The sequence below is a fragment of the Emys orbicularis genome, chromosome 3 (assembly GCF_028017835.1).
Source record: "Emys orbicularis isolate rEmyOrb1 chromosome 3, rEmyOrb1.hap1, whole genome shotgun sequence".
Lineage (NCBI taxonomy): Eukaryota > Metazoa > Chordata > Testudines > Emydidae > Emys > Emys orbicularis.
This window is the reverse complement of record NC_088685.1, coordinates 94,186,846-94,203,454: the sequence shown is the minus strand read 5'-3', so window position 1 is coordinate 94,203,454 and position 16,609 is coordinate 94,186,846. Positions and strand designations below refer to the sequence as shown.

The 16,609-nt window shown below is 37.7% G+C and overlaps 1 protein-coding gene across 2 annotated transcripts in view; it reads left to right on the top strand.

Moving 5' to 3' along the window:
* MAN1A1 (mannosidase alpha class 1A member 1) overlaps positions 1-16,609 on the top strand; it is a 223,129-nt gene that overhangs the window by 193,568 nt on the left and 12,952 nt on the right. For both annotated transcript variants that reach the window (XM_065400578.1, XM_065400579.1), the window contains exons 9-10: positions 5,918-6,137; positions 6,989-7,161. In XM_065400578.1, the coding sequence (XP_065256650.1) occupies positions 5,918-6,137; positions 6,989-7,161 (393 nt within the window). The remainder of the gene's footprint in view (positions 1-5,917; positions 6,138-6,988; positions 7,162-16,609) is intronic.

The window sequence follows — 16,609 nt, the reverse complement described above, 5'->3', positions numbered from 1 at the left end:
ACAATTTTGAATTTCATACCGTCCTGAACTCTTCATCTATAAAGATTCCCTTTACCACTATCCCACTCCAATACCCCTTTCTAATACATTTTAGAGACTTGATTTCCCTGCCAGAACTTTTCACACCACAAATTGTGAAACACTAATTTATATGGGATTGGGACTGCAGCATACCACTAAAATTCAGAGACTACAAGAGCTCATATTTTAACACTTGCCTGCATCAGGAATTATTCCTGATTAACTCCAAAATAAGGCTGACTTTTTCCAATTTAACTTAATCCATTTATGCCTGAAGAAGAACATTGACACATGGATTTAATCGTTCAGGGCAACCAGCTGGCATTGTTAGGGAAAGAGTAGAGAACAGTAGGAAAGAGTAGAGATCAGATGGGCGGTGATTGGAGGTAGGGACCAATTTACTGTGCTTTTGTGAAAGATGTGTTTGTGTTTCAAAATTAAGTTTTATAATAGAAACTACCTCACAGCCTTAACTATAGTCACTAGAGGCCAGATTCAAATCCCCTGGAAATCCGTGTCTTTCCATTGACTCCACTTTGGATCAGTCCTTTAAGTGTCTCCATGATGATCAGTGGCTTTATCATGCATGGGAATTAAATCAATCTTTGCTATGTATAATAGTTTGATTTATGAATTGATTTATTTTTAATATACCCAATCTAGCTGCTAGATAATTTATTGTAGAATTACCAACTGTTACCAGAATAGTGATTTTTTTTTTTTTTTTTTAAAGGATGCTACTCTGAGACAGGTTTGCCCTTTCAGTTTACAAAGCATTTTAGTTTGAGGTTGTTTGGTCCTAAATTATTGACAGTTTAATATTAGAATTTACTAATATTCTGAAAGCAGTTATCCACACAACTATTGGCTATCTTAAACAATAGCACATTTTATTATAATACACAAAAGTGTCTGGAAATTCCTTTGTCCATTTATTTTAACTTTCCAATACATTTCAGACAATTATGCAGTAATATATTTCACTGCAAGCTTCTTTGAGTCCCAACTTCTTAGTTATATAATTATAAATGAAAATATATTAAACCCTATTGGAATAACCAGCGAAAACAAGCTCTAAACAACATTCTTTAAAAAAAAATTACCCAGCTACTCCAAAAGAAAGAAGTTTCCCCACCTGACATAAAAGCAATTTTCCATTGCATTTGGAATGCAATTCACTTGTTAGTGACTCAATCTCTATAATCCTGTTGCCAGCCATATTGGAAGGGGAGCAGAATCCATGCTCCAGCCTCTATTCCAAATAGGCTAAGGAGGAGAGAAAACCCAGGAGGGAGCATTTGGGATGTTGGAAGAAGAAAACAACATTGAAGGTTCAAGGGGGAAAAGTGGGGGAGAATGAAAAGAAGAGGATAAATAAGAGGGAAAATGGGGGTCCATGAGACACACTCATGCTCGCTCACAGTCCCACATGACATTTTCTTAAGCAAACTAGGGAAATGTGGTTTGGATGAAATTACTATAAGGTGGATGCACAAGTGATTGAAAATACAAAAAGTCGTTATCTGTCCAACTGGGAGAAAGTATCTAGTGGGGTCTCACAGGGGCCTGTTCGGGGTCTGGTGCTATTCAGTATTTTCATAAATGACAGATAATGGAGTGGAGAGTATTCTTATAAAATGTGCGGATGACACCAAGCTGGGAGTGGTTGCTAGCACTTCGGAGAACAGGATTAAAATTCAACAAGATGAAATTCAGTAAAGACAAGTGCAAAGTACTACATTAAGGAAGGAAAAATCAAAAGCACAATTACAAAATGGGGAATAACTGGCTAGGCAGTAGTACTGCTGAAAAGGATCTGGGGGTTATAATGTATCACAAACTGAATATGAGTCAACAATGTGATGCAGACATTCTGTGGTGTATTAACATGAGTGTTGTATGTAAGACGCGGGAGGTAATTGTTCTGCTCTACTCAGCACTGGTGAGGCCTCAGCTGAAATACCGTGTCCAACTCTGGGACCACACTTCAAGACAGATGTGAACAAATTGGAGAGAGAGCCCAGAGGAGAGCAACAAAATAAGAGGTTTAGAAAGCAAGACCTATTAGGAAAGATAAAAGAATTGGGCAGGCTTAATCTAAAGAAAAGAAAAGAAGACTGAAGGGGAGACCTGATAGCATTCAAATGTGTAAGAGGTTGTTATAAAGAGAACAGTGATCAATTGTTCTCCATGACCACTGAGGATAGGACAAGAAGTAATCAGCTCAGTTTACAACATGGGAGATTTATGTTAGATTTGAGGAAAAGTAAGGATAGTTAAGCTCCAGAACAGGTTGCCAGGGGATGTTGTGGAATCCTTGTCATTGGAGGTTTTGAAGAACAGTCTTTTAAATAGCCAGAGATGATCTAGGTATATTTAATTTTGCCTCAGTATTGGGTGGGAGGTGAACGTTGAGGATCCCTTCCAACCCTACATTAGAATAAGATCCACATTAGGAAAGTGTGAGAAACCCCTGATTTGTATCTTTATCCTCAAAAATGGAAGGAAGTCTTCATCTGCCAAAACCCAGCACATTTTTAGTTCCCAAACCACAGTTTTCATAAATGTGTGAGGATTTTTTTTCAAGCAGTTGTAATTTTTTAGCAAAGTTCTGTATCATGTGAGGGAAACTGAATTGCCTGAAACTGGGGTAGCTAGGGGAAATTCAAAGGAATCCAAAAGAGAAAGAAGAATAGGTTGAGGAACTTCCTAAGTCAATAAATGATGCCAGAAAAAAGACAAACAGTGTCACTGGTAAATTCTTGGGCATAAAAGAGAGAAGACAAAGTTAGTAGTTTTCAGAATTTGTTGGCTTTATTTTTGTAAGGTGCTCAGATAGCACAACATAAGTACCTAGATGGATAGATGCAGTAAAAGTTAATAAAGAATTTTCTGCTGATGCTACAGTATATAGAAGACCTTTATTGCTACTAAAAATAACATTTATAGGCATTTAAAAGGGAACCAATAACTATGATCAATACTTCCCATGCATGGCTCAGTTTGTTGTTTTTATCTTTGTCTTTAATGGTTCCCTGTATTGTTGGGGGGTTTTTTGAGGGGGGGGGAGAAGGGGGTGATTTAGTGTGGACTATCAAATTTATCTTCTCTTTAATTTATCTTCCACCCATCCTTTTGGGTTTTATTATTGCAATGGAATAAACTAAGCATTTGGTGGACAACTGAATAAACAGTAGCATGGTTCATCTTTAGTCCCTTTCAAGAGCACATGGGTCACATTCCCTGTGACTGTCATCTTATGTTTTCAGATTTTTCTTTGCCTCCCATTTAATCTCATGATACATAGTGTATCTTCTGGTACGTACATAGTGTGTTCAGATTTCCCTAAATCTTGTAATGACTGACTTCACCTACTTCTAATTCTTTCTCACTGGTATATTTCATCATTTTTATTGCTGGGTTTTTCAAAGGTCTCCAAAACATCCTTATCATGCATTGAGAACTGCCTGGGCAGAACCCTGAGTCCATGTGAAGCTCTCCTGACTTCAGCTGCGTGCCAGGGTTTCATGTGGGTAGACTTCTGCAGCTACATGTTTCTCAGTACAGTGTCAGAGAGCTGTAGTATGTTCACTTTGGGAATATGTAAAGTACATCAATTTGAATAACACTTTTTTGTAATGGAACCATTCCGTGCACAAGAAATACTCGTTACTTAATAGCACTGCAAGCTGGGAACGTGCTGCTTTATTCAACTACATAACAGACAGAGCAGGGAGGAACAGACACGTTAGCTAAAGAGGAAGTAAGGGAGGGCTAGATCATAGCTGCAACTCATAATGTTCTAAATAGCCCTTGATGATCACTAGACTACATAATTCCCATTTTAATTTACAGCCCAGATATAATATTTTAAATAACCAGGGGCTATTCTTTCTCTCTCGTGGAGTAATGCGTCTCCGCGACAGCTGGGGCCGCCTCCAGAGTCATGGCATGAACCTGATCCTGACATCTTGTGATTCCACCACTACTTAAATAGACTTTAAAGACAAGAGTCCAGTTTGCTCTGAGATAGTACCCAGAATCCATGTGGGCTGGCGAGTATTGAAAAGTTTAGTTTTAGTTCTTGCAACCAGTCTCAGCCTCCCAGGTTTTGCCTTTGTCCCTTGACCACTAGGACTGGTAAATTTTTCTTTTGGCTTTTATATTTTACAGGGGCAAGCACAGCATCTACCTCCTTGGTGGGTTCTCTGCTGTAGGCACTCAGGGTCATTCTTGCATTCACTATCAGGCTCAGTTCTGCTTTGCATTGCTGATATGTTTATAGATTCATTGATCTCAGTAGCTGAAACTCCTGTATTTAACTCTGTTACTTTGTAAGGTCCCACGTTTTCCCTTTTAGACAATACATAGTGTGTACCTCCTTTGTGTCTTCCTTCCCCACAAGGTAACAAGCTTTCTGCTTTCTTCCGTTTGCTCTGTTTTTTTAGTCTACCCCTTCTGGGCTTGAGATGCTGTTTGCTTTGCATCATCTGGCTGAGTGTCCAATCTTGAGGCACTTATGGCATTGGGCTGTTTTAAATTTACAGACAGATTCAAAATGAGCTCCTTTGCAGCAGAACACCCCTCAGGAGTCCCTTGCAGCTGGCTTTGCATTTTGCTTATTGAATCAGCTTGATTGTCCCTGCATTCTAAGTGCAAATCTCGTAAGCTTTTCACTGCTTCCTTTGCTGTTGCTAATTCTGCTGCTTTGGGCCAGGTTAAGTTCCCCTCTGACAGCAGTTGTCTTTGTTAATTCAAAGACAATGATTATTATTGATACCACAAACAAATCTGTCCCACAGCATGTCCTCTAGGATGCTTCCAAATTAGCAGTATTCCATTAGTCTTTTTAGCTGTGACACATACACAGGTACACTTTCACCTTGCCACCTCATTCTAGTATGAAACTTGAAACATTCTGTAATAATGGTTGGCTTTGGTGTGTAGTACTCTGCTAAAATCTTTTGAAGGTCATGCAAACTCTTATCTCCTGGTTTTTGAGGTTGTAACAAACTCCTTAAGAGAGAGTGGGTTTTACTATCAGACACTGAGGAAAATTGCTTTCTGTTTTGTCCTTATCTGTAATCTCATTTGCAAGAACATAGTGGCCCAGTCTTCCAATATATTGCTGCCAATCTTCATTTTCTGAATTAAACTCCTCAGTTTTCCCATGAATTACCATTTTTATGTTCTTCCTCGTCGCCAGTTTTGTGAAGAGACCCACTCAGCGCATAAGAAACACACTTTAGTTGCAGTGCTGCAGTCTGGGAACCTGCTGCTGTATTCAGCTATATAACAAACAGTGGGAGAAAACGTGCCCTAACAAAACAAGTAAGGGGAGGAGGTGGAGCATGGCTCCAACCTCTAGTATTTTGAGTATCCCAATTAACCCTTTGATAATCACATTACTACACAATTATATCTGATACAATAACTATATCCTTTGAGTACAATAGCATTTTAAGATGGAAAATTTGCAAGCTGAATCACTGAAGCCATTAAAAATATATCCTATGTATATAAAATATGTTTGTCATAAAACTATGGGGAAAATCAGAATCAGAAAATGGCATTTTCTTATCTTTTTAATTATTTCAACTTTTTTAGAAAATTTACCAGGTAATATACAGACAGTCTCAGCACATTATCATATTGTTATTGTATGCCAACCTGCGCTAGTAAAGAACAGTTGCATTTTCTTTGGGCTCAAGGTTAATTAGCATTATTAGTGTCAAATAAAATCAAAGCAGAAACTATACTGAAGATAAAACTGAAAGCAAAAAAAGCTGGATAGGTGTAAATTTATTACTTTCCTATTTTGTGCAATATTGCCTTTGTTTTTCACACATTGCTTTACCAAATAATAAATTTGGTTTGAAAATGTATATTTTTGCAGTCCATAGAAACCCATCTGATCCGGAAATCTAGTGGAGGTCTGACGTACATTGCTGAGTGGAAAGGTGGCCTGCTCGAACATAAAATGGGACATCTGACCTGTTTTGCTGGAGGCATGTTTGCACTGGGTGGAGATGGGGCACCTAATGATAAAACTGGGCGTCATATTGAACTTGGTGCTGAAATTGCTCGCACGTGTCATGAATCTTATGATCGTACAAGTAAGTACGAATTATGAATTTTGAGAGATGAGCTGTGCTTTAATCATTATCTATAATTCTGTCCTGGGTAAAACAGGTGCAGAAGGTATTGTATGGTGCTCTGTTAAATTAATATAGAGTCCTTTTTGTTCCCTCATTGAAACTCTTGTTTTGCTCTGAATAGTGACTCTAAAAATGGTTCCTCATTGTCAACAGATATGCTATCTGTGTCTATTGCATCATATCTGCTTTCGTTCGTGACAAAAATATTTTTGCTCCCTCCAGCTCTGTTGAGCCCACCTCAAATGAAATGGATTCTATTCATTTGTGCATACATAGAACTATTAATGATGTTCTAAATACAAGGACAAATTCTGCTCAGAGTTCTTCCTGTGTCACATTTAGATCATTCTTAAAGTTGCTGAAGCAAGAAGTTGAAAGAACCCAGCCACGGTGAATTTGCCAGAGCGAACTGGAAAAAAATCATAGTCACAATACACATGAAATATCCCACAATGCAAGTTTTACAGTTACTCTTTGGAGTAAAACTGCAATTTAAAGCATTGATACAGCATATCCCTTTTGCACCAGCTATTGGGATTTCCCAGATATGACAATTATGAGGAGGAGTTTGGACACCCATAGCTAAAGTGCAGACTACATGTGTAATATCATTAACTTCATATGAAAGTATGATTAATGTTTAGTAATCTACATAAATTGTCATGGTTTGTGCCTGAAAAGGAGCATTTGTAGGTTTTAATACTATATTTACTGTGAAAAAACACTCAAACAATTGGAAAATGTACAGTTAAAATCCTGCATACAGAATCATCACTAACATTGTTACACATTTTATTTTTATTGTCTAGATATGAAACTGGGACCAGAAGCTTTCAGATTCGATGGAGGTGTAGAGGCCATTGCTACAAGGCAAAATGAGAAATATTACATCTTGCGACCTGAAGTTATAGAGACCTACATGTATATGTGGAGGTTCACTCACGATCCAAAATACAGACAGTGGGGATGGGAAGCAGTAGAGGTAACACATTTTGTGGGATTGTCTGGTGGGTTTTTGGTTTGTTTGTTTGAGAGAGAGTTTTCCTATTACAGCTTAATATCTTGGTAAATTATTTACTTTTGCTACTATTCAGTAACAGTAAATGTGTTCATTTTGTGATTTGTTTGTCTAAAACAACAGGTGATGCAGTAAAATAGTCTCTGGAGATTAAGATGAAATCAGATCATTATGGCTTTGGCTAAATCTAGTCTTCCCAGTGATCTACATCAGTAAAACACCTCACAGTTTTTCATTAGTTACCTCTTAGGCCAGAAATTATGCAGGTCTGTACCAGGTGCACAGTCAGGGCTTATTGGGGAAATCTGAGCAGTGTCAGCTGAATGACCGCTAATATGCACTAAAATTGATTTATAAGGGAAAATTTACATTATTAAATTTTTAGCAAAATATGTTGTGTCAGGGATATTTAATTATTGCATTTTGATGACACAGTGAATAGGTTTCTTAAAGTAAATTTTGGCCAAGATTTCAAGTGACCAGAGATTTTTGATAGACAATTTTAGAAGTCTCAAAACTTAAGTCACTTTTCAAAATCTTGGCTTTAATTCATATTGTTTAAGGCCACAAGTAAGCATTAGATCATCTAGTCTTACCCCCTATATGTTACAGGCCACTGTGTTTCACAGTTACCACTGTACTGAGTCAAATAACTTTTGACTAAACCATAATTTGAGTTGGGTTTAAGCATCTCTTCCAGAAAGGCATCAGTCTTGATATGAAGACATCAAGAGATAGAGAATCCACCACTTCCCTTGTTAGTTTGTTCCAAAAACCAGTACTCATCCTCATGTCTGTCACTGTAATGCATCTTCTCCGGTTCTCAAATTGTTTTTGTGGCTCTATTCTACCGTCTCTCCTGTTTTTCAACATCCTTTCTAAAATGTGAACATCAGAATTGTATTCCTTATTCCAGTATCAGTCTCACCATTGCCGTATACAGAGGTAAATCTATTCTCAACTCCTATTCTTTATTAACCTGTTTATACATCCAAGGATCACATTAGCCCCTGGTAGCCACAGCATCTCACTGGGAGTGCTTGTTGCGCTGTTTTCCACTATGACCCCTAGATACTTTTCAGAGTCACTGCTTTCCAGGATATAGTCCTTGTTCCTGGATTATTATTTTTGTATTTGGCTGTATTAAAACACGTTTTGTTTGAATGGGCCCAGTTTACCAAGCAATCCAGATCGCTCAGTATTGCTGCCCTGTCTGCTCATCATCATTTATCATTCCACCACTCTTTTCTCTCATCCACAGATTTTATCAGCAGTGATTTTACATTTACTTCCAGGTCATTCAGGAAAATAGAATCAGACCTAGTTCTTCAGAAACTCAGTAGAAACTCCCCCATTTAGTGTTGATTCCCTAGTTATGATTACTTTCTGAGATCTGTCAGTTAGCCAGCTCATAATTCATTTAACATGTGCTTTTTAGATATTGTGTAGTTTTGATTTTTTTTAATCAGAGTGTCATGTAGTACTAAGTCAAACATTTTACAAAAATCTAAGTGTATTACATCTACATAGTTACTTTGTCACCCAAACTAGTAATCTCATCTAAGAATGAAATCAAGTTTGTTTGACAAGACTTATTTTCCATAAAACCATGGCATTCATTATATTCCTATCCTCTAATTCTTTTATCAGTTGAACCCCTTATCAGTGTTTTCCTTATTTTGCCTGAGATTGATGTCTAGGCAAGAGGCCTATTGTTACCTGGGTCATGCCACTTACCTTTTTTGAATAGTGGCACAATGTTAGAACTCTTCCAGTTTTGTGGCATTTTTCTGGTATTCCAAGATTTATTAAAAATTAACTGAATGGGCCAGAGATCTCCTCAGCCAGCTCTTTTAGGACTTTTGGGTGAAGTTATTCAGAACTGCAGATTTTCCAAGTAATGGAAAGAGAAACTGCTGAGCTCCAGTTCATTTGCAAATTTGACACCATCAGATCAGGATTAAACAAAGACTGTGAATGGCTATCCAACTACAGAAGCAGTTTCTCCTCCCTTGGTGTTCACACCTCAACTGCTAGCAGAGCACCTCACCCTCCCTTATTGAACTAACCTCGTTATCTCCATACTGATTTATACCTGCCTCTGGAAATTTCCATTACTTGCATCTGAAGAAGTGAGGTTCTTACCCACGAAAGCTTATGCTCCCAATACTTCTGTTAGTCTTAAAGGTGCCACAGGACCCTCTGTTGCTTTTTAAAAATTCCATTTTACTGTCCTGAGCTCTGCCATATCTGCATCCCACATCAGTTTAAATAATAACTCATCCTGGTCTGTAGTTTGATTTCGTGGTCTGTAACAGATCCCCCCATCATTACCTCCTCCTGACTTTCTTAGTTAGCATTTTGATCCATATGCATTGCAGATCCTGCAGGTATGAGTGATCAGTAATTCTAAAACAAGTAATGATGTCTTTAATATAGAGTGCCACCCCCACCTTCACCTCTGTTACCCACTCTAGCCTTCCTAAACAGTTTATGGCAAGAGATTTTAACATTCAAATTATGCAGCTCATCCCGCCAGGTTTCAGTAATGCTTATTATATCGAGTTTCTACTCATAAATGAGAATTTCCAGTTACTCTTGTTTATTACCAAGACTCCTAGCATTGGTATATAAATAATTGAAAAATGTATTCACTTCACATTCTTTGCTACATTAAACCAGTTTGTTTGAAACATGGTGATAATTTGCCTTCTTATCACCTGCTCCCCTTGTGTTACATGCTTAACTTCCTCCTGGCTGCTCCAGCTAGTCTCCAACTGAGATGATTTCCCTCTGCCCCCCACCATCTGTGAGATGCAGGCCATTCCATTCCTACTATCCCTTCTCCCACTGAAATGTGGTCCAGCATTCCACAAAACAAACACCTTCAGCTTCACACCAATCACACAGCCAATGGTTCACCTTCTCTATTTTCTGCCTTCTGTCTTCTCTCACTCGTGGGGCTGGAAGGATCTTTGAGAAGATCGCTTGGACATTCTTCTTCTCCAGCTCTCTTTCAAGATCCCTGAAGTCTGCTACATTCTGTGTAGTTCCACTTGATGCTGTGTCATTGGTTCCACTGGTGTATCATCACATGTTGAGACTTGCCAGATAACTTCATAATCCTGCCCATTCTTGCCATTTTGCTCCAAGGAAACAGCACATCGTCCTGTTATCTTTGAGTGTTTTGCTGAATTCTCTATCCACTCTTCTTAATATGGAGTCTTTAATCGTTCCCTTCCAGTGGGTAACTTAATTTTAACAAGGTAGTCTCCAGGATCTCCCTCCAGCACATCAGTGTACTTTTCCATGAATGGGAAACAGCCTGGAAGATATCAGGACTTGGAGAAGAATAGAAAGGGAAATCAATCTGATTTATCTCTCATGCTTAATTTAATCTGTCTTCAAAAATGTTTTGGCTGTCTTTGTTTACAAGTATCCTAGAAAATTGTTCCCCACTGATAAAAAGAACGGATCTGAAGACTCCATTTCACATCTTCTCCCACAAATATGTTTACTGAAGCCTTATTTTCAGTCTTTGACCTCTAGCACTCTGACAACAGGCAAGAATGAGTTAGATTTATTTTCTATCATTCCTGTAGTTGGGAAATAGATTCTTTAAACTTTCTCACAAGTTTCAAAAATCTCAAGATGTATGCAGCATGTGAGTTTTACTTTTCTTTTCAATGCTGCTCAAGCTTTGGCTGGCTACCTGCACTTTCTTATCCATGATCTTTTTGGGAGCTTCCTTCTCTAGCCTTTGTCTTCATCTAGTAGTAGTGCTGGTAGTGTTCTCTTCTTTAGTGTTAGGATGAAAATAATTAACATCACTATAGATACCTGATAAGTTATGGCATAATGTGAAGATTCACCAGCTCAATACATGGAGAAGCTCTCTCTGTCTCTATTACATATTCAGTATAAGTTCTAGATTCATAGAGTCCAAAGCCAGAAGGGACCATTCTGATCATCTAGCCTGACCTTATGTAGGGATACAGGTCATTGGACTTCCCTGGATTAATTCTTGTTTGAACTAGAGCAAAAACATCCAATCTTGATTTTAAAATTTTCAGTGATGGAGAATCCATCACAACCCTTGGTAAGTTGTTCCAGTGGTTAATTACCCTCACTGGTAAAAAATTTAATCTTATTTCTGAAGTTGTCCAGCTTCAACTTCCAGCCATTGTAACTCATTCTGCCTTAGTCTTCTAGACTGAAGAGCCCTCTATTATCAAATATTTCTTCCTATAGATTTTGTCTATATAAGTTCTGATATGTTGTGATTAAGTCACCCCTTAGCCTTCTTTGCCTGTAAGACATGTTTTCCATTCCTTTAACCATTCTTGTGGCTCTTCTCTGCACCTTTTCAAAGTTGCAAATATCCTCCTTGAATTGTGGACACCAGAACTAGATCTACTATTCCAGTAGTGGTTGTACCAGTGCCCAAATGCAGAGGTAAGATAACCTTCCTTCTTATCTTCCTCATTACTCCCCTGTTTAAATATGCAAGGATCACATTAGCTCTTTCCCACAGCATTGCACTGAAACCTATGTTCAGCTAACTTTCCCCCACAGTCTTCAAGCCTTTGTCAGAGTCACTGCTTCCCAGGATAGAATCCCTCATCCGATAAGTATGACCTACTTTCTTTGTTCCTGGATGTATACATTTTCATTTGGCCATATTAAAATACATATAATTTGCTTGCACCCATCTTATCAAGCGATCTAGATTGCTCTGTGTCAGTTGACCTGCCTTCTTCATTATTTACTACTTCCCCTATCTTGGTATCCTCTGAAAACTTTACCAGTAACGATTTTGTTTTCTTCCAGGTCTATGATAGTGATGTTAAAAAGCATAGCACCAAGAACCAATCCCTGCAGGATCCCACTACAAAAACATCCATATGATGATGAGGATTCCTCATTTACAATTACATTTTGAGACCCATCAGTTACCCAGCTTTTTAATCGTTTGATGTGTCTCATGGCTGTCTTTAAGTAATCCCATGCTTATCTCAAATTTGACTAGTTCTGTATTCTCCATTGTTTTTAAGGAAGTGAGAGAATTATAAACTATTTTGAGACTGCCTCCTAGGATGAATGACAGCAAGAACTTTCTTGCATGGCTGAAACAATAGTGATAGTGCTGTCTCTCAAAGAGGGAGATAACACAATTGTGAAAAAAGAACACTTAAAAAAATAGCAATTTACTTTTATTCTGGATTGCCGTGCTATTAATGCAGATGTTTCCATAAATAACAGCCTTACCTCTCACCATTCAGATTCTCCTTCTGCCAAGTCTTGTAAATCATAATCTTGTGTTTGACATTAAAAATTCAACATCATAAATCCAGGCGAACACAGATTCAGCATTTTGAATTCAATACAGGTTAAAGTAGATGGAAAAAATGCACAAGACAGAAGACATGGCTTGTTTAAACTTAAATATATTTCCCAATTTAAAAAACTGGACAGAAAAATTATAGTACATAAAAACATATATATAAATAGGTCTATTTTGAAGTGTTACGTTATAACATTTTTCTCCTCAATATCAGTTCCTTTTAAATACACTTTTGCATTTCCAAACACCACAAATAATCCTGTACTGTGGTAAGGATCGGGGCGAGCATCACTTTCAAGCTAAAAATATGCGGATAGCTTGCTTGGATTTATAACAAAAATAATGAATTATGAGATACATATATGTAGCAAGTCACAGATTAATCTTGAACAACCTCTAAAGTGGGTAGAGGTGATAGATATTGCAGTAATAGTTAGTGACTGATTTTTACTCCCATCTCTCTTTTGGGAATGCTCCTTCTGTCAGTTTGCTAGTTTTAGACACGGCATCTACATTTCCTCCGTTTTTCTGAGTATGTGATTTGAAATATAACAGCTTTCTCTACATAAACATATATTTACTGTAGACAGTTCAGTGGAATTTGTAAAACCAGTGTGAAAAACATGGGGGACTACTGTCTCAAGAGATTGAGAATGGAATATATTGTCATTCACATCCAGGTTATGACTTTGGATCCAGTTTATGTTGTTAGTGACTGAAAGATGTTACTCTGATGATCCATATCCAAACATCCAGCCACACAATATAATTTACAGTATTATATTCCTGGATTATTAAAATGTAATTTAAATTCTCAGTGCCATAAAACTCTGACCCTTATTTTAAGTGTATTTAAATTCTCTAGGACTAACATCTCCCTGGATTTCGCTTCAAATGAATAATCTGTTCCGAAGACAGTTATGTTAGACTTTGTCCCCTCTGTTAGTATATTATGGTACTGTAGGTATTTAAAATAAAGCATGTAACAGAGGAAAATAGATTAAAAGATAAATTGTATTTAGTCTTAACACTATTACTGAGCTATCTGCAAGGTTACAAATATAGGAAAAGGCAAATTTAATTACATATGAAACAAAGGCAATAATAAAAAAAGGACTAGCACTGAAGTAAAAACTACTACACAAAAATCTTTATTACAAACAGAGTTGCTGCATATGCACAACATAACTGACACAAACCCAGAAAAGCAAGAAAATAAGAAGTTAGGTCATCTTACTGCCCAGACCCGTTACTCCTCTGCCCATAAGCCCACACCTTACTATAATTACTACTCCTAGACTCTCACGCCATGACTTTAACTCTGTCCCTATTGGGCATACCCTTTACTAAATTATTTTTCATCAGCACTAATAGTTGTGGATGTTTGGGCTAAGTTTGGTTATGTTGGGAGAAGGGTAGTTCGGTAAACGGACGTGGATGGAAAGGGAGTTAAAGGGCATGTTGGCCCCACAGAGATACCAAAATTAGGTTGTGATGGATGGTCTGTTTTGGTAATAAGCGTGTGACTGGGGAGGAGTAGATGGTATGGACAGTTAAATAACTGAATTTATGATTTTCTTTTCTGTATTTGTCAGGTATGGTTTGCGGGGGAGGAGGGGCAACCCTGACTACTTCACAGTGAAGTTTTATGGGTATTAATTTCCTAGTTTTTGAAATTATTAATTGGAGGCTGGAGTTTCGCAGCAAAGAGGTGAGGGGGAGATGGGAGGTCAGATGTGGTGGGTACCAATGCAGGGGCTGACAGAAATTTTATCTGTCAGTAATTGCACATAAGCTCTTGTGTGTCAGCCAATGAATACAGATCCTTCTTTGTTGTAGAATAAAAATCTTTTATTCACACCTGGCTTCCATCAGTCACTCAGGCTTGAGTGCCCCCAACCCCAATCAATCAATCAGTTTGTGTGCGCAGCACAAACTTTCAGTAATGGTTAAAATAACCCTCAATCTAACATCTACTTCTTGCACCAAATCTAATCAGAGATTACCAAAATACGGGTACATGGAAAATATTTTAAGAGATATCTGTCAACAATGAAAAGTGGGACTACTACCAAGGAAAATTTCAGCCAGATCCCAACTTCAATGACTACCCTTTAAAAATTTATGAAAAGAAACCAAATAAAAACTATATAGAAAATTCAAAGGTTATAAAAACTAATCCTGTGTGAAATTTCATACTGATTAGCCACCTACTTTTAAATAAAAGAAGAAATCTATGCCCCATTTTAAAGCTCATTTTAGAAAACAACCCTAACTATGGAGTCACTACCAGATGCCGTAATACAGAAATAACAAATTAATACAGGTTTCTCTAATAACCTAGTCCTGGGGTTTCTTGTAAATTTCAGTGTTAACAATGTTAACTATTCAGCTGGATAGTAAAATGCTTTTCACACAAATCCAAACTACCTCCCATACCTTTCCTGGTGCCAACTATCCCTTACACAATTGCAAAAACCTCTGCTTTCTATAATGCTTATACTTGTTAATACAAAATTCTTTGTATTTATCAACATTAAATTTCATCTGCCATTTTGTTGCCCAGTCACCCAGTTTTGTGAGGTCCTTTTGTAGCTCTTCGCAGTCTGCCTGGGACTGAACTATCTTGAGTAGTTTTGTGTCATCTGCAAATTTTGCCACCTCACTGTTTACCCCTTTTTCCAGATCGTTTATGAATATGTTAAATAGGACTGGGCCCAGTACAGACCCCTGGGGGACACCACTATTTACCTCTCTCCATTCTGAAAACTGACCATTTATTCCTACCCTTTGTTTCCTATCTTTTAACCAGTTACCAATCCATGAAAGAACCGTCCCTCTTATCCCATGACTGCTTATTTTGCTTAAGAGCCTTTGGTGAGGGACCTTGGCAAAGGCTTTCTGAAAATCAAAATACACTATGTCCACTGGATCTCCTTTTGTCCGCATACTTGTTGACCCCCTCAAAGAATTCTAGTAGATTGGTGAGGCATGATTTCCCTTTACAAAAACCATGTTGACTATTTCCCAACAAATGATGTTCATCTATGTGTCTGACAATTTTGTTCTTTACGATAGTTTCAACCAATGGCCTTATCGTCTTTGAGTGCTCCTTTAGCATCTCGATCATCCAGTGACCCCACTGGTTGTTTAGCAGGCTTTCTGCTTCTGATGTATTTTTTTTTAAAAATTGCTATTACTTTTGCAGTCTTTGGCTAGCTGTTCTTCAAATTCTTTTTTGGTCTTTCTAATTATATTTTTACAATTCATTTGCCAGAGTTTGTGCTCTTTTCTATTTTCCTCATTAGGATTTATCTTCCGCTTTTTAAAGGATGCCTTTTTGTCTCTCACTGCTTCTTTTACTTTGTTGTTTAACCACAGTGGCTCTTTTTTGGTTCTCTTACTATGTTTTTTAAATTGGGGTATACATTTAAGTTGAGCCTCTGTTATGGTGTCTTTAAAAAGTTTCCATGCAGCTTGCAGGGATTTTACTTTTGGTACTGTACCTTTTAATTTCTGTTTCACTAACCTCCTCATTTTTGTGCAGTTCCCCTTTCTGAAATTAAATGTTACAGTGTTGGGCCGCTGTGGAGTCTTCCCCGCCACAGAGATGTTAAATTTAATTATATTATGGTCACTATTACCAAGTGGTCCAGCTATATTCACCTCTTGGACCTGATCCTGTGCTCCACTTAGTACTAAATCAAGAATTGCCTCTTCTCTTGTGGGTTCCAGGACTAGCTGCTGCAAGAATCAGTCATTTAAGGTGTCAAGAAACTTATCTCAGCATCCCTTCTGGAGGTGATATGTACCCAGTCAATATGGGGATAGTTGAAATCCCCCATTATTATTATTGAGTTTTTTATTTTAATAGCCTCTCTAATCTCCCTGAGCATTTCAGAGTCACTAACACCATCCTGGTCAAGTGGTCTGTAATATAGCCCTACTGCTAGATTCTTATTTTTCAAGCATGGAATTACTATCCATAGAGATTCTATAGTACAATTTTGTTCATTTAAGATTTTTACTTCATTTGATTCTACGCTTTCTTTCACATATAGTGCCACT